The 27,429-nt window shown below is 32.0% G+C and overlaps 1 protein-coding gene across 1 annotated transcript; it reads left to right on the forward strand.

Annotated features, from left to right (window-relative positions):
* Positions 1-1,638: 1,638 nt before the first annotated feature.
* Positions 1,639-22,943, forward strand: LOC124531862 (aminoacylase-1-like). The gene is made up of 9 exons (XM_047106419.1): positions 1,639-1,872; positions 13,173-13,342; positions 14,370-14,541; positions 16,013-16,159; positions 16,404-16,474; positions 17,125-17,241; positions 18,590-18,685; positions 19,356-19,489; positions 22,480-22,943. The coding sequence occupies exons 1-9, from the start codon at positions 1,785-1,787 to the stop codon at positions 22,682-22,684; spliced, it is 1,200 nt and encodes a 399-aa protein (XP_046962375.1). The 5' UTR covers positions 1,639-1,784; the 3' UTR covers positions 22,685-22,943.
* Positions 22,944-27,429: the final 4,486 nt, after the last annotated feature.

A 27,429-nucleotide genomic window follows, 5' to 3' on the forward strand; every position in this document is an offset into this window, starting at 1 on the left:
CGATGGCAAAAGACCTAATGAACTGACTATGGTGCCTTGGAAACGAGGTCAGAAACAAATGAAGGGTACCCAGGTCGTTGATACACTGAGCCCAACAGCTGAAGGCAAGTCGCGGAAAAAGCTGAAGTTAACATACAATGCAAATATCCATTTCTTATTCAAAATTATGTCTTTGATTCGTTGACAATTGACTCACTAAGATCTAGAAGTAATAGTGTACCTACAAATATTGATTAAAAGTGTTACTGTCACATCGTCGAAACTTCTTATGACCAGGAAACTAGTTTTTGAATTTTTTTCATTCATTCTTAATAGCCAATTTATATTTGAGACATCTGAAAATATTCCATACTCTAAAATTGAAAAATTGTTAAAAAAGTTATAAAAAAATCCTTGATCGTTCATATTTGGAAGCCTTTAAATATGACGAGTAAAATTTGAAGGTAAATTGGGCAATTTCATGAACCCCTTTCGAACCTCACCTGGGCAACTAGAAATCCCATCCTCCGATACAACCCGTTCAATTATAACGCTTACTGACCTTCGGCTCCTGTCAAAATCTGTCGACAACAAAGATTTCGACGTGAAAAACCATTTCGCCGAAACGGAAGCTTCGGTCTGACGTTAATTATAATAGTTTGTTTAACTCAACATGCCGGACGCTGACATTTGATTTCATTCTTATGAATTATTATTCATTTTCATATTTCGAATTATATCGAGAAATTCATTAGCAATAAATTTGATAAAAATGTTCTTTTTTTCTTTCGATCTTGTTGCTAATTACTCTTTACTTATATAAATGTGAATAAAATGAATAAACAAATTATAATCATACTTTTTGAAATAAAAAATAGCATTTTTTTAGATTTGACAGTTTTTTAACTGAATAATTATTTTATTCTACATTCCCAGTTACGGTTCACAAACATTCCAGAAGCATTCCGGTCTGGAATGGAACTGGTTATTTTTATTCGATATGTATTACCTTCGCAGGTTTAAACTTCTCTTTCATCGCACAATGTTTTCGGACATTCTAATTTGTATGGCAATAACATGCATTATATTTAGATAACGAGTTTCTATTCATTGATTTCTTCATTTTTCTACTAATTTATCATGGTTATTTGTATCTGCATAACGTCAAATAGTAATAAAAAAATGCAGGTATTATAACTAAACGTACATGTATTGTTTATTAAAATTATCAAACTCGTTTAAATGTGCATAACAGTTATTCTTACACAATAAATACCGCCATGAACCTCACGGCAAGCAATGCCAAGACGAGTTGTAATCAAAATTAATATGTTATTTACTCAAATAGGCTCATTAAAGCACTTTTGAATCAAAATTTCACAGACTTCGATTTAAAGCAACTACGTTCTACTCGTTTTATTTTAGGTAGAGAACTACTTATTTTACATCCCGTAATTTAAATAAAAAATCCGATATTTTTACCTCATAAGAGTCAAATAATAGATATGTATATATTTTATTAAGTACCAATACTTGCTGAGCCTTGTACATTAAATAATGGAAAATTTAAATGACATAATACCTAACCTTTATTTATTTTCTTCTATAGAGTATTTACTTGAGTTCTATCTTATTTATCTTATGTGTATATTACGGCGCATTCTCTGCAGCGACACTCAGTCAGTCCGATGTTTTCCCACTTTTGATAGCATACGTTGAATCGGTGTCAGTTATTGAACACGTTAACACAAGACGGCGTACAACTCTCCTCCTAACATAACAACATTTAATCTTAATAATAAATAATGTCAGACGACTATAAAAATAATCCTTCAATATCGAATTTTGTAGAATATCTGAAAATAGCCAGCGTTCAACCTAACATTAACTATGGTGAGTAAAATATTTATTCTAATTATAGTCGGCCGTTTGACAAACTTACAAAGTATACATATTTATCTTCATATTAAGACTAATGGCCTAAAAGTGTATCAAGTTTACATTTTACATCAAAAGGAACAATAAATTAAATTGAAATAAAGTTTTCGTACCTATTAAATTAAACTTCACAGAATATATTTCAATACCTAATTGGTGCAATTGTTCAAAATTATTTTTATATTCAATTAAATAATTTCAAAACATAGGGTGCGAAATACCTTTATAATTCCTGTTTCAAAATGTAATTTGAACGCATAATTTATTTATGCTTCGACGATAAACTTCCTGACCTTGAATAACTACAACAATGACCAACGCGTCGAACGAAGACTGTCAAGAATATTTTTATTTACACGAACGATGAAAATTTGAAGTGTTGCCTACTAAAAGTCTTAAAAGAGACGTCAAAAATATTACAAAAAAATATTTAAAAAAAAGGGTTTTAATGATTCAATGTTTCCGTGACATAGTAACAGAAAAATATTTTAAGAGATATCAAACTAATACTTAAAATATGTAATTCTATTTTTTATCAACAAATATTTTTAACCAAAATTATTTTAGTATTTTCTGCAATTTTTTTTTTTTTCATGTTTTATTTACTTATTGCTTTTATAACAGTAATTTACATTTTTTACCTTGAGCATATATATTATGTGTAGATATAATGGTTAAGAAAGCTGTTTTACCTATAGTATGATCAAAATCAAATAAAAAAAAAGATTGTTTTGTTTCTCGAGACTTATTCTCTGTGCTTATCTAACTCAATCTTCCACGTGGTTTTTTTTTGTAATAAGTTAATTAACATATTTTTAATATTGAATATAGATATAACTTGCGTTAATGTGCATTGTTTTTGTTAATATTTATTATTATTATTTTCGAAAATATGTTATATCTTAATAACATATTTTTAAAAGTTTTTAAAGTGTCACATAAAATACACCAAAAATACTAATCAGAATTAAAGATTATTTTCATTTGCAGAAAACATTTAAATGTAATATGTTTTAAATTTAGATTAGGGTTAATACTGTGTGCCAAATTATCAACCCTAAAGTTGAAGGGATGTTAGCAAACTTCCAGCAAGCTGTTCTACTAGAATTATAATTAAGAAACTTCCTGCTAAACTGATATTTATTTAAAAAACGTCATATAGTACAAATATAGTTGAATAGTAAAATTATCAAAATCATTTATGAATTATTATATCGATGAGAATAAAAAAAAAAAAAAACAAAATGAATTTTCAAATTCATGACAAGCATTCATTGATGATAATAAATAATATAATAACAATAATATGGTTATTTGTACGTCAAGCGAAAATATATGCCCGGGGAACCTGAATAGAATATTGCTTAGACCGTTAATAAAGCTGTGAAACTGTTTTGAATAGGAAAACATGATAAAAAAATCACACGCGTCATCTTTCAAATGCTTTCGTCGAAATCTTTTTCGAAAAGTCAATTAAGGTAATCTGAGCGCTCTTAAACAAAAGCGTTCAATGAAGTAAAGTTTATTGACAAACTTTTGTGCGATCATATGTTACATACTAGTGTTGTTATCGATAGTTTTTTACCATCTATAGCCAGTTATTTTTAGATTTAGACTTTAAATTAAAATTACCCTGCGCAAAGATTAATGAAATTAATTCATTTAAAACTTCTTACTTTGATTTATGATAAAAGCATTAATATACACCCTCTAGTTTAAAAATAGTGTGTATTCTTATAGAAAAGTAAATTTTACATAATTACATATATAATCTTTGGACCATCGATGTCCAAAAACGCGTTTCAAAGCATAATTCAATGTTAAATCAGGGCCTCGATTCATGAAACATTAACGAAAGTTTTGACTTCGTCAATATTATTTTTTCAAAATTAATTCAAAGAACAAAACCAATATATAGTCCAAAACTATCGATACTATCGATAGTATCAATAGTATCGCTGCTACCTATAGTATTGCTTACTCATACTGTCGATAGGAATGCGACTATCAACAGTATTGCTACGGAGAGATGTCGATACTATCGATAGTATTGATCAAAACGATACTCTATACAGATATCCTGAATAGTTTTAGAGGCAGAAGTATCGATAGTCAAACTATCGATAATTCTGCAACACAGTTACATATACCCAACATGTAACAAAAATGTTGCCAGCAATATCAATTCACTGTATTTTTCATAATTAAATGGCACATACACATTTATTTAGAAAAAATTAACAATGAAGACCAGTAACAATACCAGGAAAATAGTTAAATATCATCTAATCATAATTTACAAACGATTACGATTAAAAGATACTTTAATTCCTGTACATATTTTATTAAGTAACATTTTATTTAATAAAATCACTACTGAAAAATACTGTCGATCCACTATTGAACAATGAATGTTCAACATTATTCCGCATAAAATATACAAAACGCTAAGTGTAGGCGTCGTTTAAAAAAAATCTCTTATCGTAATTTATTTCAAAACGTGTATATGTACATATATACGTGTATATACCTTTTTTTTTTCGAAAAATTACCTGACTAATGAGTGATCTAAGCCTATCGTTTCTATTGTAGGATAACACTACAATATTTCTTCTGCGGGTCTTAAATAACGGGTCTAATACTATAAATACTATATATTTAGCATACAGAAGTGAAATAGATTAAAAAAAGACAAGATCATAAATAACTTTAATCAGGATATAAACAACTTCAATCATTTACAAGCAAACATAATAGTTCTAACTTCGAAAATATCTTAACATAAATAAATCACCAAATCATACATATTGAAGTAAATTACTTACTCGGTTGAGTTTACAAATCCAAATAAAACACAAATAACACTTATAACAAATTACAAGTCGCGCCAATATTATTGACCTTACTGTTCGCGCCAAAAATGATAGAATAACGACAGCTTGATGCGGTTTCGCGCTCTTTTGTTTCTTTTTTTTATTTCATTCTTTCCAGCCAGTTGCATAGTTAAAGGAATCTCCTAAATATATATATATTTATATAAAATAAAACTTGTAGACCTCATATGTATGCTATTTTAAGATATTAATGAGCTTTACACCAAAAGTTCTAACTAATAATTATCAACAAACTAAACTATTAGTAACTTTAATCGCTTCGTAATAATTGTTTAAATTAATACAATGTTTGGGCGAGTTCGAATGATTTTATATTTTACCTATTCCAAATAATACAATATTTCCATTTGGTATTTATTTATTAATAACCCAGAAAGTATTTTATGCGTATACATATAGACAACCTCCGTGGTCGAGTATAGTGTACTCCGGTTTTCATGGGTACGCCACTCCGCGGTCCCGGGTTCGATTCCCGGCCGAGTCGATGTAGAAAATTCATTAGTTTTCTATGTTGTATTGGGTCTAGGTGGGTGTATGTGGTGCCGTCGTTACTTCTTTTACATTTTACATAACACAAGTGATTTAGCTACTTACATTGGAATCACAGAAATGTATGTGATGTTGTCCAATACTTATGATATAATATGTGACTACGCTTAAGGCTTTAATAAGTGGTTGGATAAGTGACGAATATTGTACCTGCTAATATATTTTTTAAAGAAAATCGAACCTTTTTCTTTCAATACTCTGATTACTTACAGATCTCCGACGAGAATTTATTACTTTTAACATTTAATAATGTATTAGTATTTTCATTAAACTGAGGTAGAACACTTGAACCTTCCTTCTTTGTGAACTTAATTGGTGTTTACAATTGATCTCATGCTCGATGAAAAAAAGCTTTGTAAGAACCCGTATTTGTTGCTTGAAATTCTGCTATAAGTTTCCAAACCTTCTCCTTGATTAGAGAAGAGAAGTAGCAGTTGCAATTGTAAGTTAAGGCTCATTTTCAATAACGGGCATTATAATGTAAATATCAAAGGAAACTATGGGCTCATTGGGCATTTATCACAGAAATCATAACCTTAATTGAACCACAAATTGGAATAAATGCAAAAAATAGGAACGAAGATAATAAAACTTCTTAACTTTTTGCTTTCAACTTATATACTTATAGGACATCAATGATTATTAAGAAAATATCAATCCTGATTTACCGACAGACCTGCCTTAAAAGTATAATATTTAGCTCTACGTCTAAAGAATGTAAGAGTGTATAAAAGTGAATATGTCGAAAAGTGGCGTTTATTCCCTTTTTCCAATTGGTGGTTCAATTGAAGTAGTCGGCGATAAGCTTTGTTCCGTACATTTTAAATGAATATACATACACTTTAACTTGAAATGTCATGAATTGATCATAATATGCCGATATAATGGTACAGCGTAAATTATACTTCTCCTGGTAGTCAAATCATGATCTTAAAACACTAGACATAAGTACTATAATGGTCTGAGGATGTACCAGCCTTGTATTCGAAAAGGAAGGTACGCAATCAATCTCAATTGAGTAACGAGGATCACGCGTTATTTCCCACTTATCCACTTCCACGTGACGGTATCTGTGAATATATAGGCCTATACACAGGCCTGCCGCTAGCTGTTCTGTCGCCCGCGTGCAATACCTATTATGCCGCCCTTTTTTTCGCTGCAAAAACACATACCACTTTTCCTCCACATGAGGTGGGGGCGGGGTGAATACCTGCTAAAAACCCAACGTCAGCACCCACTCCGTCTTTTCGGAGGATGTCACAAGATCGTTTGTACATACTACCGTGAAGTTCTAACGGTAGGCTCACCTCTGCGGGGCTCCACTTCCTAGGGAGTTCTCAGAGTACAGAAAACCTTAACCCCGGGACAGTTATGGCGGGAGGAGAAGACATCCATAGCGAAGAACCCTTCTTCTGGTCTTTTTCGGCGAAGCGGGTCAGCAGCACTGTTCCCACGGTCCCGTAAGATTAGAGCCTTGTTACGAGCATTAAGGGAGTCTAACCAAATAGGTGTATTTTCCATCCAAGTACAGAATCGGCAAACAAATCCCATACCATTGCATCGAGGAGTGAGACAAGGGGACCTTATTTCCCCCAAATTGTTCACTAATGCAATGGAGGATATGTTCAAGACGCTGAACTGGAAAGGACGTGGCATCAACATCAATCGCGAATACATCTCTCACTTTAGATTTGCAGACGACATTGTTATTATGGCAGAAACGTTGCAGGACCTACAGCAGATGCTGGCTGATTCTTCTGTGCGCATCGGCCTACGGTTGAACTTGAATAAAACCAAGGTCATGTTTAATGGACATGTTCTACCGGAACCGATTGCGATACACGGTACCGTCCTCGAAGTTGTTTAAAAATATGTCTACCTTGGGCAGACTTTGCGATTAGGTAGTAGGAAACAGCCTTGAAGACGAGTTGAATAGAAGAATTCAGCTAGGTTGGGCAGCGTTTGGAAAATTACGTCGAATCTTTACATCGTCGACCCCACAGTGCCTTAAGACAAAAGTCTTCAATCAGTGCATCCTACCCGTCATGACATACGGAGCCGAAACGTAGACACTCACGGCAAGGCTGGTCCACTAGCTGAAAGTCGCTCAGCGTGCTATGGAAAGGGCTATGCTTGGCATTTCTCTGCGGGATCGCGTCAGAAATGAGGCAATCACCCAAAGAACCAAAGTCATCGATATAGCCCACCAGATTAGTAAGCTGAAATGGCAGTGGGCGGGCCATATTTCTCGCAGAACCGATAACCGTTGGGGAAAACGAATTGAGTTGAGACAGCGTCTCGGCTAACGTAGTGTAGGACGGTGGAGTGACGACTTACGCAAGGCGGCTGGCAGGAGCTGGGTGCGAGTAGCCCAAGAACGATCTCAGTGGCGTGTAATTGGAGAGGCCTATGTCCAGCAGTGGACGGAAATGGGCTGATGGATTGGATTGGATTTATTTATTTACAATAAATAAAAAAATACAATGCCATAGAGCGCACGCAGGCAAGGTGTTCACTTAACCACCGCCTCCATTGCCCGGGACTTCAGGGTGTTTTAGGGCATCGATGGTTGAGTGACCCGCCCTGTTTCCCGAAAATAGCTCCCCAACCAGTCGCAGGAGATCTGTCGGTAGTTATTCGGTAACAGGAACGCCGTGTGTCCGGAGCTTCCCTCGCAAACCACCATAGGGGCGCCCCTTTGCTCTCTGTTTACTTAACGCCTTCTCAGTCCTTTTTCAACAGGCGATGTTTGGCCTACAGCTGTTCCTTTAAGTTTGCGTTGAGCAAGTTGCGCCTGCGACAGCGAACGTATGGGCATACGTTCGCTGTCCGCGCCCGGTTTGACGGTGCCCGTAGCCCTGCTATTTCGAGCGACTATCAATATACCTTAAGGCGCGATACCCTTCAAGCCGCCCTACATCAACGCCCTACTACAAGTAACGGATACCTAATCTACCAATTGATAAAGGGGATTCTCCTAACTTCGACAGTACTGTTTTTCATAGGGTAACAGACGACGGACTTTTAACTTTACTCAGTGTGCGATATTTTTCGATGCTTTGAATAATTTATTCTACTTAAGGATTTGTGGGAATTACAATAATGACTTGAATTAGGTACGTGATGTATTGCTCAATTTGCCGCCCCCTGGGCGTGCCGCCCGCGTGCGGTGCGCTTACGGCGGCCCTGCCTATACAGTTGATATACTAATTACGCGCCCCAATTTCCCTCAGTAATAACTAAATGCATGTCATATGAGAACTAACTGCATCCTCCATATTTACATTTTCTTAACAACTCTTCTATACATATGATACCCGTAAATTTCATCACACACAAAGAATAAATATTATATATCTTTGTTTTTAATGCAAACGCTTAACTGCTTACCTATATGAAGTTCAATTTTAAAATCGTGAGAAAACCTGCATGTGTCTAATTTAATCGAAATTCGACCACATGTGCATTCCACCAACCCGCATTGGAACAGCGTGTTAGAATATGTTCCAAACCCTCTCCTGAGTGCGAGAGCCCTTAGCTAGCCCTTAGAGAGACCTTAGCCCAGCTGTGGGAAATTTACAGACTGTTACTTTACTTTACTATTATTTTTTTTATTTTAAAAAAAACTTTAATAGTGCAAAATATAACTAAGCTATAAGAAAATCGCATGAAAAACGTAAATTTGAGGTTTGTTCATCTTTATTGCTATATGGGCATTATTAGGTATTGGTATTTGGTAGACATAAAGAAACAAAGAAAGAAAGAAATGTTTTATAGAACACGAGACACAATAAAAATAAAAATAAAAAATACAAAAAAAATAAAAAAACATATAAACTAATTATAACTACTGACTAACTTAATCTAAACAAAAACAACAACAAAACAAAACTACGATATAATTAACGTGTCCTACGAGGTGTACCATTCAGCTTCCAAGTTGAGTTCCAAAAAACCAACGCTGATTTTCAATTGTACTCTGTGTGGTTGCTATTGGCTGTGACAATATATGGTATTATTTAATAAACTCTAAAATATTAATGTATTATTTGCAGGATTATTCTATAACTTCACTTCAAATGTCATTCAAATAAATTACTGTAACTTATGTGTGTGATATGAATTATTATAATATGCTAAAACGATTTTAGCAAACACGTGAGTAAATACACCATATCAAGTAACAACTCGTAATTTACGATTTAAATAAAAACGTGCTGACAAAGACAATTTAAAGATAAGATACACCGAAGATGTAAAACATATCTAGATAAATATATTAAATAAATAAATGATTTTGCACGATTTTCCTTTACAATAAGCACCTGGAGGCCTATTCTAGGTAACGGATATGATATGTATCTTCGAGTTCTAAAAATAAAACTGCTTAATTGTAATTAAGGGCCAATTATCACGATTAACCTTCAAGAATCGAATAGGGAAATGGTTGAAAGAAGAAGCGTTTTATTTCGATTACTACATGGTTACATTTTTTATAATGACCAGGCCGTTTTTTAAACATTTCCAAAGTTAAACTAATCGGTGATGCAGTTGTCTTTTTTTTGGACGTACGAGCATATGGGCCCTCTGATGGTAAATGGTCACCGCCGCCTATAGACAATGGCGCAGTAAGAAACATTAACCATTCCTTTCATCGCCAATACGCCATAAGCTTGTCATGTCCCTTGTGCCTGCAACTACACTGGCTCAAAACACTCACCCTTCAAACCGAAACACTACAATACCAAGTACTATTGTTTGGCGGTAGAATATCTGATGAGTGGGTGATACCTACACAAACGAGCTTGCACAAAGCCCTGCCATTATTTATATAAATAAATTGAATTTGATTTGAATAGTCAGTATCACCGTTTTTTGTTTTTCCGATGGGTTACAGACTGTTACTTTACTTTACTTTACTATTATGTTTTTTTATTTTAAAAAAAAATTTAATAGTGCAAAATATAACTAAGCTATAAGAAAATCGCATGAAAAACGTAAATTTGAGGTTTGTTCATCTTTATTGCTATATGGGCATTATTAGGTATTGGTATTTGGTAGACATAAAGAAACAAAGAAAGAAAGAAATGTTTTATAGAACACGAGACACAATAAAAATAAAAAATAAAAATACAAAAAAAATAAAAAAACATATAAACTAATTATAACTACTGACTAACTTAATCTAAACAAAAACAACAACAAAACAAAACTACGATATAATTAACGTGTCCTACGAGGTGTACCATTCAGCTTCCAAGTTGAGCTCCAAAAAACCAACGCTGATTTTCAATTGTACCCTGTGTGGTTGCTATTGGCTGTGACAATATATGGTATTATTTAATAAACTCTACAATATTAATGTATTATTTGCAGGATTATTCTATAACTTCACTTCAAATGTCATTCAAATAAATTACTGTAACTTATGTGTGTGATATGAATTATTATAATATGCTAAAACGATTTTAGCAAACACGTGAGTAAATACACCATATCAAGTAACAACTCGTAATTTACGATTTAAATAAAAACGTGCTGACAAAGACAATTTTAAGATAAGATACACCGAAGATGGAAAACATATCTAGATAAATATATTAAATAAATAAATGATTTTGCACGATTTTCCTTTACGATAACACCTTAAGGCTTATTCTAGGTAACGGATATGATATGTATCTTCGAGTTCTAAAAATAAAACTGCTTAATTGTAATTAAGGGCCAATTATACTCCTTTATTTCGATTACGATACGATCACGATTCAACCTTCAAGAATCGAATAGGGAAATGGTTGAACGAAGAAGCGTTTTATTGCGATTACTACATGGTTACATTTTTTATAATGACCAGGCCGTTTTTTAAACATTTCCAAAGTTAAACTAATCGGCGATGTAGTTGTCTTTTTTTTGGACGTACGAGCATATGGGCCCTCTGATGGTAAATGGTCACCGCCGCCTATAGACAATGGCGCAGTAAGAAACATTAACCATTCCTTTCATCGCCAATACGCCATAAGCTTGTCATGTCCCTTGTGCCTGCAACTACACTGGCTCAAAACACTCACCCTTCAAACCGAAACACTACAATACCAAGTACTATTGTTTGGCGGTAGAATATCTGATGAGTGGGTGATACCTACAAATACCTGCAAACGAGCTTGCACAAAGCCCTGCTAGCAAGTAAACTACTTGCAACTTTATTTTATGCTTATTTATATAAATAAATTGAATTTGATTTGAATAGTCAGTATCACCGTTTTTTGTTTTTCCGATGGGTTTGCATGGAAAAAAGACCTTATAAATGTCCAAACAATTCAATTTTTCACAAAATAACAAGAAGTACAAGTGATTTATTTAATTATAATAATAGGCTACGAGTATCACTATAACGTTCAAATGAGAACGTGAAACAAGCATATGGCTTTCTTTTTTTTTTAACCCAAATCACTTTATTTAACATCTAGCAACTCGCCCCGGCTTCGGGTGCATTACTGATTTGACAAGTATGACGAGTACAATAAACTTTCTCTCTCTCTCTCTATCTATCTATCTATCTCGCTCTCTCTCTCTCTCTCTCTCTTTCTACGACAAACCATAGCTCTAGTCTGGGCCAACGAGATTTCTTGGTTAGAAATTAAAGAAATCCACCATACAGTTTTTAATCACCTGCAATAAAATTTCGAACACCTTTACTTTTACTTATATAACTAATTTTAAAATGTCATTTATTCAGCTTTAGAATAAACATTAAGTCATATACATATATGTATAACTTTTCAAGTATTGAGTTTATGATAAGATAAATGCATCATGTAACTGTTATCATGCAGATCTGATTATCTTGAAATGTTGAAATTTCATATGGGAATAAACTTTATTAACAGCAAAACGTAGAAACGTACAAAATCCATGTTAAATATTAAATGTGCCCCAGAATCAACTAATTGAAGCAAGATTAATACCTGGAAGATCAATCGTTATCAATTCAAACAAAGGACCCAAGTCCGCCATCAAAGTTTTGTATTGTAAATATCGCAAAGACAGCCTTTAAAATAACAGGGATTATTTTAAGACAAATTTATTTCTCGAAACAGCAGTAAATATTATTTTGTTTCGAAGATCTTTTACGAAAACAGTGAATCGTAAATTTGTAGAACGTATTCAGGCGGCAAAACGCGCTAAATATCTGCTCAAGCGTCTTGCAACTATAATTATTATTAAGATTGTCTTATACAACAAAAGACATTTATTAACATAAGAATTAATAACATTAATGCTTAAATATATACAAATATGAAATAAAACTAGTTACTGTATACATCTTGACCGCGTCGCAAGAATGCTAGCAGCATTTCCCCGTTGAATCGCAATTCCGATCCTCTGGGCAAAAAACGAACCAGCCCTCCTGTCACCAGTGGAAGCAATGAGGCGAGGTGTTTTGTATTCTTTTAAAATTCCTCATCATTTAATAAAATGTTTATAGTGTTACAAAGACGAATATGCATTGCATATATTTGCTTAAGATAAAATGGATGAACAGTAACAAATTCTTATGTATCATCATTACCTATACTTATATAGCTTATCAGTTACTAATACTGGGCGGAATTGAATAAATTAAAGAATAGTTTTATGAGAGAAAATACGGAAACCATTTAAGTAGGTATTTTATTTTCAAATGAAATCAAATTAGAATTATTTAAAGTTAATCTATAGCTTGATTACTGTGATCTTACTTTTTAAATAAGACTCTCACAGTAATCAAGATTTTTTGTCAAACCAATTAATGAAAAAAATAACTTTTTTCAGACGATTGTGTAGATTTCCTCAAACGGCAAAGTGACGATATCGGTCTCGAGTTCAAGATATATGAACCAGTACCGAAGAAACCGATTGTGGTCCTGACATGGCCAGGTCAGGATACCTCACTTCCTGCGATCTTGTTGAACTCGCATATGGACGTTGTACCTGTATTTGAAGTAAGTATACATCTCATGAATTATCAATTCAGCAGTTTTGGTAAATAGATAAATTTATTTCGTATATTTTTGACCTAATTCTTGTACTTATTTACAAGATTAATCAAATCAGCCACTCACGTAATAATGCATTAAGTTTATCAGATAGCTAGATAGCCTTTGTAGCAAATGATGTAACTCTATGAAATCATTGATCTCACGAAACTAAATACGTAACAATATTAATTTACGCGCGCTGCGAGATATCAATATCATTCAGGTAATTCTATTATTAGGTATTGTCGTCGGAGCTGAATATACATATAGTACCTAATGCAATCAGCTTCGATATCTAATGGTCTTAATAAGTACAATTTCAAATACCTTACTGTACTTCTTCTTCTTACCTTACTTCTCTTCCTTCTCTATGAGGCTCTATATGTTGCCTAATAATGCTATATTAGGAGCAATAAAAATGCCGAATCATTGTAACGCATATTGATGTTTTACTAAAATTACTTATACTACTTCAGAACTTACTACTTATTTACTTCAGAAGTCAGGTTAAATTTTCCTAGCCCGACGTTAGTGCTGAATTTATAATCAATAAGTAATTGTAATGCTTCTACATTGTATTTAAAGGAATTTATATGATTATCTCTCCATCAAAAAAGATATAATAATAACTTACCTAACTACTTTGTGTCAAAAATATAGCATCCCAATGAAGATTAGTAGTAATTAGATTATAATCTAATGATATAAAGCAATACACGGATGCAATACTGATACTTAAAATACATAACTAAAATAGAATTAATTTATTAACGACATTCCATTAGACACTTCTAAAATGATCAATGTTTATTAACTATATTGTACATTTTTTTGTTCACAAAATTTATTATAAACAAAAACCTTCCTCTCGAAAAACTCAATCTATAAACCACAACAAAATGCATTGCGCAATTTTAAAGATCTAAGCATACATATGGACAAACAGCGGGAATCGACTTTATTTTATACTATGTTATGATTATGATTATAGAACAGTTGGACTTACCCACCGTTTAGCGGACATATTGACAAGGATGGAAAAATATACGCCCGAGGCTCTCAAGATATGAAGTGTGTCGGTATTCAATATTTGGAAGCTGTGCGTAAATTGAAATCGGCTGGAATCAAATTGAAACGAACTCTACATATTTCTTTCGTTCCGGGTAAGAATTCAACAGTTCGTAATATTTTAGTTATTATAAGATTATAAAACAAAAGCCAGATGGAGCGTTCGAAACGAGTATTGTTTTCCTAGAAATTCACCATGTGTAACTAAAAATAGAACATACATCATAGTGTCAGTTTTACACACAAATTTATATGGACTGGGAAAAAACAAAGTAATATATTGTGTACAGAAAAGATAAATAGAGAAGAGAAAAACTTAATCCCTTAAAAAAGGTTTTATATAAGAATCCAGTTTCGATTTCTATTTTTCCTATGTGGTGTAATCTATTTTTGAAATTGATTTTTCTTTTATTCATTCACTATATTTACACGGCATCAGTCGGAATTTGGCCATGAAGAACATACGAATTAATTTTTAAATGTAAAATATCACTGTAAATATTCACTGCAGAATTCAAATATAAAAAAATCCAAATAATTCTGTACGCATTGTAGGAAATATGTATAAATAAAAATAAAAAAATTCCAACGTGTAACTTTTACCAAGAGAAGCACAAAGCCTTCTATCTTAATGAATGAAATGTAAATAAAACCACTGTTCAAAATTTATTGGACTCAGCCTTTCTGATTTTCAGGCCAGTAACCTAAACAAATAATGGCAACGCAGTGTTTAATTTGCATACGTAAAATGTACTTATACTAAACACAACAACCGAAAAGTACCTACAACAATTAAATCTAAATTATGTATTCCTTTCATATATATTGTAATGCCTGTAAATATATAATCAGTATTTTCGTCTCATAAATACAGTAACTAAATATTTTTATGTTTAAATTAATTAAATTTTAAAACAAACAAAAAAAGGAAAAATAAGTTATAATAGTTAAGAAAATTTAAAAAGTAACGTAAAGTAATTTTCAAATATTATAATTATGTTGTAAAATTATGTAAGTTATTAAATCAACTGTTTACATTTATCAATAAACATATGTTCTTGACGAGTCATGTGATGTGACGGAATGTGAGATAAATTATTTTGATCCTGATTAAAACATTCTTAGTTAGCAACAGAAAAAATTTAATGATAAATGAAAAAAATCCTCTTTGTATTGCTCGACAACCTGACAACAAAAAGCGATATTCTTAAGATGGTTTAAGCCAACAGTTATTTACCCTCAGTGGGCTAAAATTGGTGTGACGCTTGTGCTATAGGTTAAGCAATAAAATAATATAAATTTCGCTGGCAAAAATCGCAGGTACAGCTAGTTAAAATAAATCTAAAAATCATAAATAAAATAGTTATAATATTTTTTGCGTACGGTGTATACAAAATTTTATCAAAAACACACAGAGACAATAAGGTCGCATTCGCTTTTATGCTTTTATATAATTATCCGTGAGCTCCATTTCCCTTCATTTTTACACCTGATTTTATCCATTGTATATTAATTAGTCTACAACTTGTCTAAAAGAGTTACATTAAACGATTTATTTGAATACAGATGAAGAAATCGGAGGACACGATGGAATGGAGAAATTCGTTCTAACAGATAGTTTTAAAGCACTGAATATTGGGTTCGCATTAGACGAAGGCATGGCGAATCCTAGCGAAGAATTTATCATCTTCAACGGTGAACGTAATATTTGGCGTAAGTCTTCTAAATTATAAGTTTACTTTGAAACAATTGAGTTGTTCAAAACGCGCCCTTACGTGAACGTGGATAAACTCCACTTACAATTTAACACACGTGGCATGCTGATTTACAGACCTTCCGATCAAGGTTTTCGCTTAAGATCCAAGTGTGCTATTCATCGGGCCTTTTCGGTTCTACTAGTTTAATTAACGTCGTTGGTAAATTAGCATTTCATAATAAAAATCTAATTACTTTTCAGAAATCCATGTCATATGCACGGGTCAACCAGGTCACGGATCCCTTTTATTGCCAAATAATTCTGGCGAAAAGGTACAGATTATTTATAAATCATTCAACAAGTTGTCGGGTCTAAATAATTAGGGATAAAGATAGCCTCATATATTTGTTACAATTTTCCTGATGTCTGGATGTATATAAATTAAGTAATTAATAAATACTACATCAAAACATACATATACGGACCAATTTAAAAATAGTCAACGATAGATAAACTATAATAATTAATGTGCAGTTCTATTTCCATTGAAATATATCAATTACATCTGTATGTTTCGAAGAATCTAGGGTAATGACTAAGTAGAGATGTAGTATTAACTAAATACTTTCAGGGCTGTATTATGCGAGATCTTACTTTACAAGCTAATAACTTAAAATGTTTTATGGTATATAATTTGATACAATAACATTAAATTCAAAATTAATAAAATTGTCGATAGCGAAACCCATTCATTGAAACCAACACTGACCTAATTATAAATGTAGAGATTTATATATAGAAAACAGCAGACTAATAATAATGACAATAATTAAAATCAACGATCACAGTGATGATACGAATGATAAATAATTCAATTGTTTCCGAACTCTCGCAAAGAGAATTAGTTAATTTTAAACACAATTCTGATTGGTTTTTTGTTTGCTTATTATTCTGTGGCTATTTTTGATTATTCGGTTTACAGTTGAGATATATTATAAATAAATTTATGGACATGAGAGAAGAGCAGAAAACGATTCTGGAAAACAATCCGAAATTGACTATTGGAGATGTGACTACGATTAATTTGACGCAAGTTTTCGTGAGTATAATTTATACCTACTTACTACTATTTGCAGCTTACTCTAATCGCGGGAAATTTAATTACTTTGGCATTTAATTGACATAATATATATATATTTTACCTTAGAACTTAGAACCTTTTGTAGTGATAATATCGCAAAGCTATTAACACGTGTGACATATTTTCATAAGACATATGCAGGTTTCCTCACGATATTTTCTTTCATGGAGAGAACGAGATGAATTATTATTATTTAATAGTAAAATTATTACACAATTAAAGCAATTAAAAACTCAGAGCTTCTTAGTCCCATATAATCTTTGATGAAAATGCACGTATTTTTTCCTATGGATCCTATCCTTAATAGTATTTCCCTGTTATTCTACGTATATTTAAAAAAAAAACAAAAGATAAGAAAGATGAAGATGTCATTGGTATTAATTTTATTAGAGATACGTCAATCTAGATTCAATTGATAGACATATTTTCGTTTAGATTAGTTAAACAGTTACTCAACATAATACCAACTATAAACTTTTCTACCCACATCTTTGTTCATACTTTCTTTAACTTAGCTCAAATGTCGTAGAGCAATTCAAGAAATATATTTTTCAAAAGTTAGCGACTTTTGCCCTTACTGATACAGCTTAAACTATAAATTGTTTACACTCAAGGGATCGATTATTTAGAGAATGTCGTGTCTTCTACTTCTGGTCTTTGTCGCAGTTAAATATCAATAATTTGTATTATTGTATTCTGACTTGAAAGGTCACTGACCTAACAAAACTTCTTCGTTTATGTAGTTGGTGGCATATTTGTAAGAAATGGTGAATTAAATTTTTCTCTTTCTAAATGACGATAATTTACCTTTATATTTATAAGACAAATTAGTCCGTCCGCCTACGTGAACAATTATGACTGAATGAGAAAAATCCATGTTTAAACAAACACCATATAAGTATAAGTAAGGCGTTAGATTGTTGACAGAACTTATGTCAAAAAAAAGTCTATTTTATTTAAATCAGGCAACAGTGGCCCATAGAAATATAACTACATAATATACATTATCCTAAAAATATACTAATATCTATGAACTCTAGAAGTCTATGAACATACGAGTTTAGACCTACGCACTCTGGAAGGGACTTCCTTATTCAGTCTATTGGCGTGATGTTGCAGTGTTCCTGAGCTGATTTATGCATATAAAAGGAAACAAAAGCAAATACAAACTAGATCATATGATAAACTTTGCTTCTAAGTTGTATTCGTAATTTATTCTTTATTTATGTATTAAAGTATTAGCATGTATTCTTATTTTATCTCGTCGATAATAATAAAAATGATATTAATAGATTAAAATTTATAGGGTGGAGTGCAGTCCAACGTTATTCCCGAAAAATTGACCGCTGTCTTCGATTGTCGCTTAGCTGTTACTATTGAGCAAGAAGCGTTTGAAAACACTGTAAGTTTATTTATTTACAACAATACAACAACAGCCTGTAAATTCCCACTGCTGGGGTAAGGGCCTCCTCTCCCTTTGAGGAGAAGGTTTTGGAACATATTCCACCACGCTGTTCCAATGCGGGTGGATGGAATATACATGTGGCAGAATTTCATTGAAATTTGTCACATGCAGGTTTCCTCACGATGTTTTCCTTCACCGCTGAGTGCGAGATGAATTATAAAGACAAATTAAGCTCATGAATCAGCGGTGCTTGCCTAAGTTTGAACCCGTAATCATCGGTTAAGATGCACGCGTTCTAACCACTGGATATTTACTTTACATAATTAGCTTTATTTATATCAACGTAACATATCGTTTTTAACAAATCTTCGAACTGAATTTTAAAATATTTATCATCGAAAATCAGCTGAAATATTGTACAAGAGATTTTATATAATCTGGAATATCCAATTTATTTTCAGTTTATATACTCAATAGATATCATAGTAACTGAGAAGTCAGTTACGAATAATTTATGAATAGATTTTATACTGTTTATAGTTTGACATTGCCAAGAGATTACTCGATGTTACACGTGTCACTCAATTAAATAGAGTATAAGTAAAATGAATAGCGTTTTTGTCTCATTACGAGTATCGTTATCATCAGCAAATATTCATGTTATCAGGTGCAACAATGGTGTAAGGAGGCCGGGGAGGGCGTAACGTACGAGTTCGAGCAAAAAAATCCAAACGTTGAGTGTACGAAGACAGATGACAGCAATCCATACTGGGTTGCGTTTAAATCGGCCTGCGATCAAATGTACGTAATAGAAAATTAGAGCATTAATAGTAATCCGGTCAATCCAGACATTTATAACAAGCTGACAATTGGTAAAATTATTCAAAAAAATAATTACCTATAAATAAAATTTTGAAGTTCTCCGTTATTCCTGTGTATTGAAAAAAAAAATTCAAGGTCAAATGAAAAAACCTAGTTATTTACGATTTTCATCAAAACGGTATTTCCATCGTAAGAATACTTCAGTCAAAAATTGTAAATCATTAAATTATCTAACAAAAATGTAGCAGTACTTTTTTGCTAGAAGTCACTGACCACTGTTTCTAAATTATTACGATTCAAAATGTTATGTATATTACACATATCTTGAGTTTGCTAGAGCACTTGAACTTGATAATATACTCGAAAAGATGCTGACAAGCAGTACATATTTTACAAATTTTCAACTTGTTGTAAAATTATGTTTTCACTCTTGTTTTCTGGTCTAATTTGATTATAGTTTATTTAAATAAGAATTATTAACATTAACTCCATGTATATATACAAATATGAATTAAAAAGAGTTACTGTATAAATCTTGACCGTATGAAATGGTGGCAAGAATGCAAGTAGCATTTCCTTGTTAAAACGCAATTCCGATCCTCTGGGCAAAAAAACGAACCAGCCCTGTCAACAGTGGAGGCATTAAGACGAGGTTTTATACTTTGAATTAAGCTTTTTGCACCACTACTCCAAGGGCTAAATGATTTTACAAACGTGTTTGTAAAAAACTATCAAATGTTCCGCTTTTGGATTGAAACCTCTTCCTCCTTTTCGTAGGAATATTGGATTTTATTCAGTGAGTGTTGGTAGATCAACGGTAAATTTCCCTTCGACCCATGCATGTTTCGTCACGATATTTTCTTCTTTAATTACGCAGATAAAAATTCAGTGGTCCTTGACAGAATTTGAACTCATATTTTCGTTTAGCTTTGAGCTTAGTTTTTATCATCATCTTCATTCAGCCAATCGTAGTATATCATAGCTACCGGATCTTTTGAATTTTGTTATTTGATTTTTTTTTTTATTTTAATTTATATATGTGTGTCTAGTTAATATCCTCCCTTTGCGCTGAGCGTAAGTGACTTGTAATTCCCAGAAACAATAAGGTCTTTTACAAAAACGTTCTATTTTAATCGTACCTCCCACGGACTTATAATTTGAAACTTTCATATTAACTGGTCCTAACCGCCCACCACTTTATATTTCTTAACAGCGACCTGTATGAATTCCTAAAAATATTAAAAATCGTTCTCTTTGCTTATAATATTCACAAGCTGTATTTAAAATAGTTTTCATTTGCAAACACAATGCCCATAGATATTAAACATTTGCATTAAAACCTCGTTTTTGATGAACCATGTGCAATGGCTTGCTATTAATTTTTTCATCGCCATTGCCCGTGCCCGTTATTTGGAACTATCTAGCGTACCAGCTATTTCTAATAATTTTAATCGTCGGTTGCTAATAAAGTAAAACTATATCGTGCACTTTTATGATAAATTCCGGAGCTGTAAAACTTTTGAGCATGCGAGGCGATGTTCAACTTGTACGCTTCTACAACCCCATTCAAATTCTGCTCATTTTTTCCCTCTACTTATAGTGAATAACTGGAGAAATTTAAAACCCTTTAATTCTTTATTACTTATTCAGAAACTCAATAGATACTTAATATCTAAATATCTAATATAAATAAAACAACAATTATTAGTGTTTTAAGTTTCAAGTATGTAATTTTTACCCATAGTTGATAAACTTTGTTCAAATTTGAAGAATTTCTAAATAAATAAACAATATTTTCATAAAAATAGTAGCGTATTTTTCGATGTTTTCATAGTTCGGATCGAGCCTTATCAAATTTTTTTTTAATTTATTATTTTCTCACTTATAATATTGTATATTTAAATATGAATATTTTTTGTTAAGATACGTACAAGTATCTAACTAAGAAGTCTAATAAACTTAATTTGTAAAAAAGTTTTCGTTTATGACTTTTAAATTTAAAATAACTACCTTTTAAATAAACCGTCTGTGAAGTTAGAATGAAACTTTCAAAATATGTGATTTTTCTTGACAATAATTACGATACAGCCAGAATGTGAATAGGGGACTATTCATTGGCTACTAATAATCTCCTTGGATTTAAATCCAGTCTTTCTATATTTCGTTTTTTAAACTTAAATTATGTTAAGTATTAATGGTGTAAGCCGAATTTCGTTCGTGATTATAGCTGCTAATAAAAATCGGTTATGGTCTCATCAAAAAGCTGTAGAAGCGTAGAAAATTAAAGGATATTCTTGATGACATTTTACTAAATTGCTACCAATTAAAAAAATTAAAAACGTAAACAAAATTAATGGGAATTGTTTCCGACAAACTTCAATATATTTAATTACTTTCTTGAAATGAAATCAAAACAAAACCTGTCATAGATTTCGAGATTCCCAAAAAATCTTGAATAAACGCAGTTTCGTGGGAAACCCACTACTGTATAATAAAATTATAAATGTAAAAGTGGCTCTGTCTATCTGTCTTTGTGTTTGTCGCTCTGGCATGACCAAACCGACTTAAACTCCGCGAAAAGCCGCTGACGACTACTAGTTCCTTATAAATCTTCAATATCCTTTAACCCCACTGTACAACAACAAAAACAACAACAGCCTGTAAGCTCCCACTGCTGGGCTAAAGGGCTCCTCTCCCTTTGAGGAGAAGGTTTGGAACATATTCCACCACGCTGTTCCAATGCGGGTTGGTGGAATACACATGTGGCAGAATTTCTATGAAATTTGTCACGTGCAGGTTTCCTCACGATGTTTTCCTTCACCGCTGAGCACGAGATGAATTATAAAGACAAATTAAGCACATGAATCAGCGATGCTTGCCTGGGTTTGAACCCGCAATCATTGGTTAAGATAGACGCGTTCTAACCACTGGGCCATCTCGACTCACTGTACAAATATTCTTTTTTTCAGGGATTTAAAGTTGGACATTCGAATTTTCCCCGGAGGTACCGACAGCAGATACGTTCGTCGTGTCGGCGTGCCCGCTATTGGATTTTCGCCGATGAACAACACACCCATCCTATTACACGACCACGACGAGTATATCAGCGCGGATATATTCTTACGAGGAATAGACATTTACGTTAATCTGATCACCGCGGTCGCAAACGTGTAGAGCTGTACTAAATATAGTATATGGAGTATGTCTGATCAAAATCATTATTATTAAGAAAGTATTAGTTGTTAATTAAAGTATAAACTTGTATTCGCTACATAGATTAAATCATTTTAAAGATTTTTTGTTGTTTCATATCGTTAAAGTATTATATGATACATATGTTTAATTTTGTTTTTATTGACATCGTAAATAACAATGGCATGTCAATATTATATTCCTTTTTTATTCAATTAAAGTAATTGTTTTATTTAGTCAATTTTATTTGTATTTTTGTAGCGTAGTGATGAAAAATATATTTTTTTAAATCACTTGCTACCCGCCCCGACTTCGGACTTAATAAAGAAAGTTTAATAAAATAGTTAGATAAAGTAAATTTTACTTCTTTCGAATATTAGTATAGACACAATATTTTGCACAGATTAATAATACGACAATATTATTTCATTGTTAACACATGCTTAATTAATTGTAATGTATACTTTTTAAATTGAGTGAATCCGAATAATGGAAAATTATATTATAAAAACTTATATATACCGATATTATAAGGGCGAAAGTATTCTATCCGTTACTTCGTTACGCTTAAACCACTGAACCGATTTAGATATAGAAATATTATATAGAGATAGTATGAGTCCTATGGAAGGACATAGGCTACATTTTTACTTCGGCCCTCGAGAAGGTAAAGACACCCCATTGTGTTTGTAACGGTTTGTATGCCAGAAGTTAGCTTTTATAAATTTCTTACGGATAAAGATAGGCGCACACCGAGGCGGGATGCAACGCATAACAAAAATTCTCCTGAATCAGTTTCATACATTTTGTATGGGCTATCGCACACCTCAGGCTGGCCGCAACGGGCCGCATCGCAACGCATTGGCGCATCGCTAGCCAGGCGTATTTTTGCGGCGATGTTATGCGTTGCAATGCAGCCCCTCTCAGTGTGCGTTAGCAGACGCAACAAGTAGACGGCTGAATGAGTGCTGTTCGTGAATTACCAAACATAAACCGAATCATCAACAAGAACTATCTATCTTCTTAGATTGCCAAAACCTGACTGATTAAGTATAAGATATTGGGTTGCGGTACGGCCCGATGCGCCTGCTTATATGCTTTGGCGCAATTTTGCAATGCGATGCGTTGAGGCCCGCCGCGGCTATAATTTGCGCAAGCCTTAAAGTCACGCGTTCAGAAGTAACCTATAATCTATTTCAAACATAAGAGGAGAAAATAAACAAAATTTGACAGCAAATTGACGGGATATCACTGGCCGAGAGCTTGTTTAATCTATGATATTCACTATGGATTTGCGAAAAAAATCGTTTTAAATATCGACGAAACTATTATCGGAATTTCGGAAGTAAAATATACTGTAAATAAGTAGTTAACTAAATAATGTCGTATTATACTTAAGTAAAAATATTTTAATCATTAACTCTGAGTAGTGCACAATACCTATATCTGAGTCATTGTATATGTCGGAGATATAGTTGGGTTGTCAGCCTCCATTGCAATTAAACGCAACCATTTAAATAATCTTTATTCCATGATATTAACAATTTTAAAAATTCTTCGAAAAAAGTGTCAATGCGATGTGACGTTGCTAAAACAATCTTCGTTTCTAAAGCGTTCTTCTAGAATGAATCAAACGGATATTCACAACTACAACTTTTATAATAAATTAATGCAATTACTGCAAATTCATTCTTGAAATATAGTTTAATATTAAAAATGAATATTTTTTTTATTCTTATTCTTAAATCTTAAAGCTCTTAATTAATTACAAGTGAATTACTTAAAATAAGTAGGTAATATAAACGCTGCATGACGAATCCACATTTTAGTTTAACTTATACAATGTATGTAGTGTTTTAGAAAGTTACATAATAAAAAAAAAACATTAAAATGATAATTTATTTATTTAAGATTCACCAGTGGTAAATACATCAACACGTACAAAGATATACAATTTTAATACAACTTAAAACTAAATGCATTACCTATTAAGGTGAATACCACTTGCAAAGATGAAGTTGGAGATGACAAACTTACAAAGAATTAATTGTTAGTAAATTAAGGTTAAAAATAGACAAGAATTATCAATAATAGTAAAATAATAACATACAAATATAAACAAAATAAATCAGTTCGCTGACAATTTTTAAATTTTTTTTTTTTTTGTGAAACTTGTTTGATGAATCTCCAAAAGGGTCTAAAACAGCACTGTGCTCATTCAAAATTTTACATAAGCGAGATACAGATGAATTGCTTCCTAAACATTTTTGCGGAAAGGTCTTACATTTAACAGTATATAATTATTAATTTATATCACTAATATTTTAAAACCATTGCCGGTGATGATGTTCTTTTATTAGAATATCATTGATTGCCGGTAAATGGCGACATGAGCTCACATCTTCCAAAGAATAAAACAATCAAATCTCTATTAATTATTAGAACCTGATAAAAAAGAAGTAGATTAAAAGTGTTGTATAACGGGCGGTCTTATGGCTAATTAGCCATCTCTTCCAGACAACCGAAATAATATAACATATATAATAATAATACATATAAAATTATGCAAAAATGTTGTAATATATACTCATTAAAGTTCGCAGGCGAAACGACCGGTAGTGTTAATTATATAAAATGTTCATAGATAAAGTTTCCCACAATCATCCCATAGGGATTACTTCTGGCAATTCGTTTTTCCTTACTGCTTTGCGTGATTTATAAATTATTCTTTTATTTATTTAAAGACTCAATAAAAAAAGCATCAAATACCTTTTGTAATTGATTTCAAATATATCACAATAAACCAGTCTCAATTGAACATGGGAGTTTATTAATAAAAAAAAAAATAGTTTAAAACTAGTTTATAATGTATAATGTTGCTTTGTTTAACTAGATTTACATGATTGGAATAAAAATAGTTTTAACGGATTTAAATCGCGTATATTAATTATTTTTGTCATCCCGACGTTTCGAGCACTTTACAGCGTTCGTGGTCACGGGTAGACTGAGATGACATTTGTCTATTTGATGTACAAAATAAAACTAACCGTTAAAACTAGTTTTATTTCAATGTGTAATAATCGGGAAAATCTAAGACAACATTAGATTTACATAAGTTAATGACATATTAAGTTAACAATAAACTTTATGTAACTGATAGACTTGATGTTCTAGTCGAACTCATATTTTAATCCCAAAGTCCCAAATACCGTATGCATGAGAGAAGAAACGGAGTTTGTAGGTAGGAACACTTTGTTTCCTGTCCCTTCGACAACGCGTATACCAAACTCCATTTAAAAACACGTATGTCACATTTTATCCAATAACTGTATACGTGCAAGTTGCCATTAACATCGAGCACGAGATGAATTATAAAACAAATGAAACAAAAAAAATTTAAGGTAATTAAGCGGGTTCGAACCCGCAACCTTCGGTTAAAATTCACGTATAACATAAAAATCTCAAAAGCACATTAATCATGTTCTTCATTGTGTTATTTGTTGCATTTTATATCTCTTGGTGTTTAAATTTTAAAAGTTTTATATTAAAAGTATAACACAAACATTGCCTTGGAGAACGAACTTACTGCGATACTAAAGAACGTCTTTATTATTTATTTAGTAATAGCTTTGCATAAAGAATATTTATAGGTATATAAAATTTGTTGTATAATATATATTTCGGTTCACAAAATAATAATTTTTCTCTTCCGTTAAGATTACGATAAAGCGAATGTACACTGACCGATAACTTCCATTTCTATTCCAAATATTGACTACTTTAATTAATTGTAAGATTTTTTTAAAATAATAATATATTTTTTAAAACAAAAAATATTGTTAATTAGATAAAACGCATTATTTTCAAAAGACACCTTCGTCTTGGTTGAATTTCATTTCATTTATACTAAATTCATTTATACTAAATTATCAAAAAGAGGTTGAATTTTATAATCAAATTCTTAACCATCCTATTTTTATTACGTCGTTAACTAAAAACTACAATATCCGAGTTTCCGTCTCCGCAAAGTTAATTCATCCTTTCTCGGGGAAAGTGTTTACTTCTGTAATAAAATTCATCCAATACTTTTAACTTTGCAATCCATAAATTTCAATATTATTCGCTATTGAAAAATGGTGTTTTACTCAATAAAGTACTAAGCGGACGATTAAAAACATTTGAGATACATTCGTTGAATTTTTCACTTGCATACACAATTGTAATTAATTACAAGGACAACCGGCAACTAATGGTGGCCTTTATTATTGGTAGAATCAAACTTTCGAAGTAGCGCTTTTTTTACTACAAATTATAAAACAATGTCCATTTACTGCGTTTGTCTGTTTATATCTATGGACGGAATGATTCATATTAAGTACTCATTTGCTTTATTTTATAAAAATTTAAGGAATGGTAATATTTTCAAAAAAGTTATGTTTATTTAGCAATAATGCAGGAATGTAGGTTATGTATCTACTGGATTTTTTTTAAAACTGTTGTATACAATTTCTAGGAAAAACATGCAATTCGGAGCTTACAGGTATGTAAAATAATGTTTGAAAATTTCTGTGATATAGAATTTCCTGTGAAATGTCTTTCCAAAAATTCTCGTGGCGTTGAAGCATCACCACTGATTACACATTATTTGAGTTATTACATATTTTTTATTAAAATGCAAAACAAAGATTAAAATCTGTCGTAGTAGAATCACATCTAATTCATTTGTT

Source organism: Vanessa cardui, chromosome 8, assembly GCF_905220365.1.
Source record: "Vanessa cardui chromosome 8, ilVanCard2.1, whole genome shotgun sequence".
NCBI classification, from domain to species: Eukaryota; Metazoa; Arthropoda; class Insecta; order Lepidoptera; family Nymphalidae; genus Vanessa; species Vanessa cardui.

Bases quoted from the DNA above. Each gene is read 5' to 3' on its own strand.
- LOC124531862 (XM_047106419.1), top strand. From the start codon at position 1,785: ATGTCAGACGACTATAAAAATAATCCTTCAATATCGAATTTTGTAGAA. The intron at 14,542-16,012 runs GTAAGAATTCAA...ATTTGAATACAG, and splicing joins ACATATTTCTTTCGTTCCGG to ATGAAGAAATCGGAGGACAC. The intron at 16,160-16,403 runs GTAAGTCTTCTA...ATTACTTTTCAG, and splicing joins CGGTGAACGTAATATTTGGC to AAATCCATGTCATATGCACG.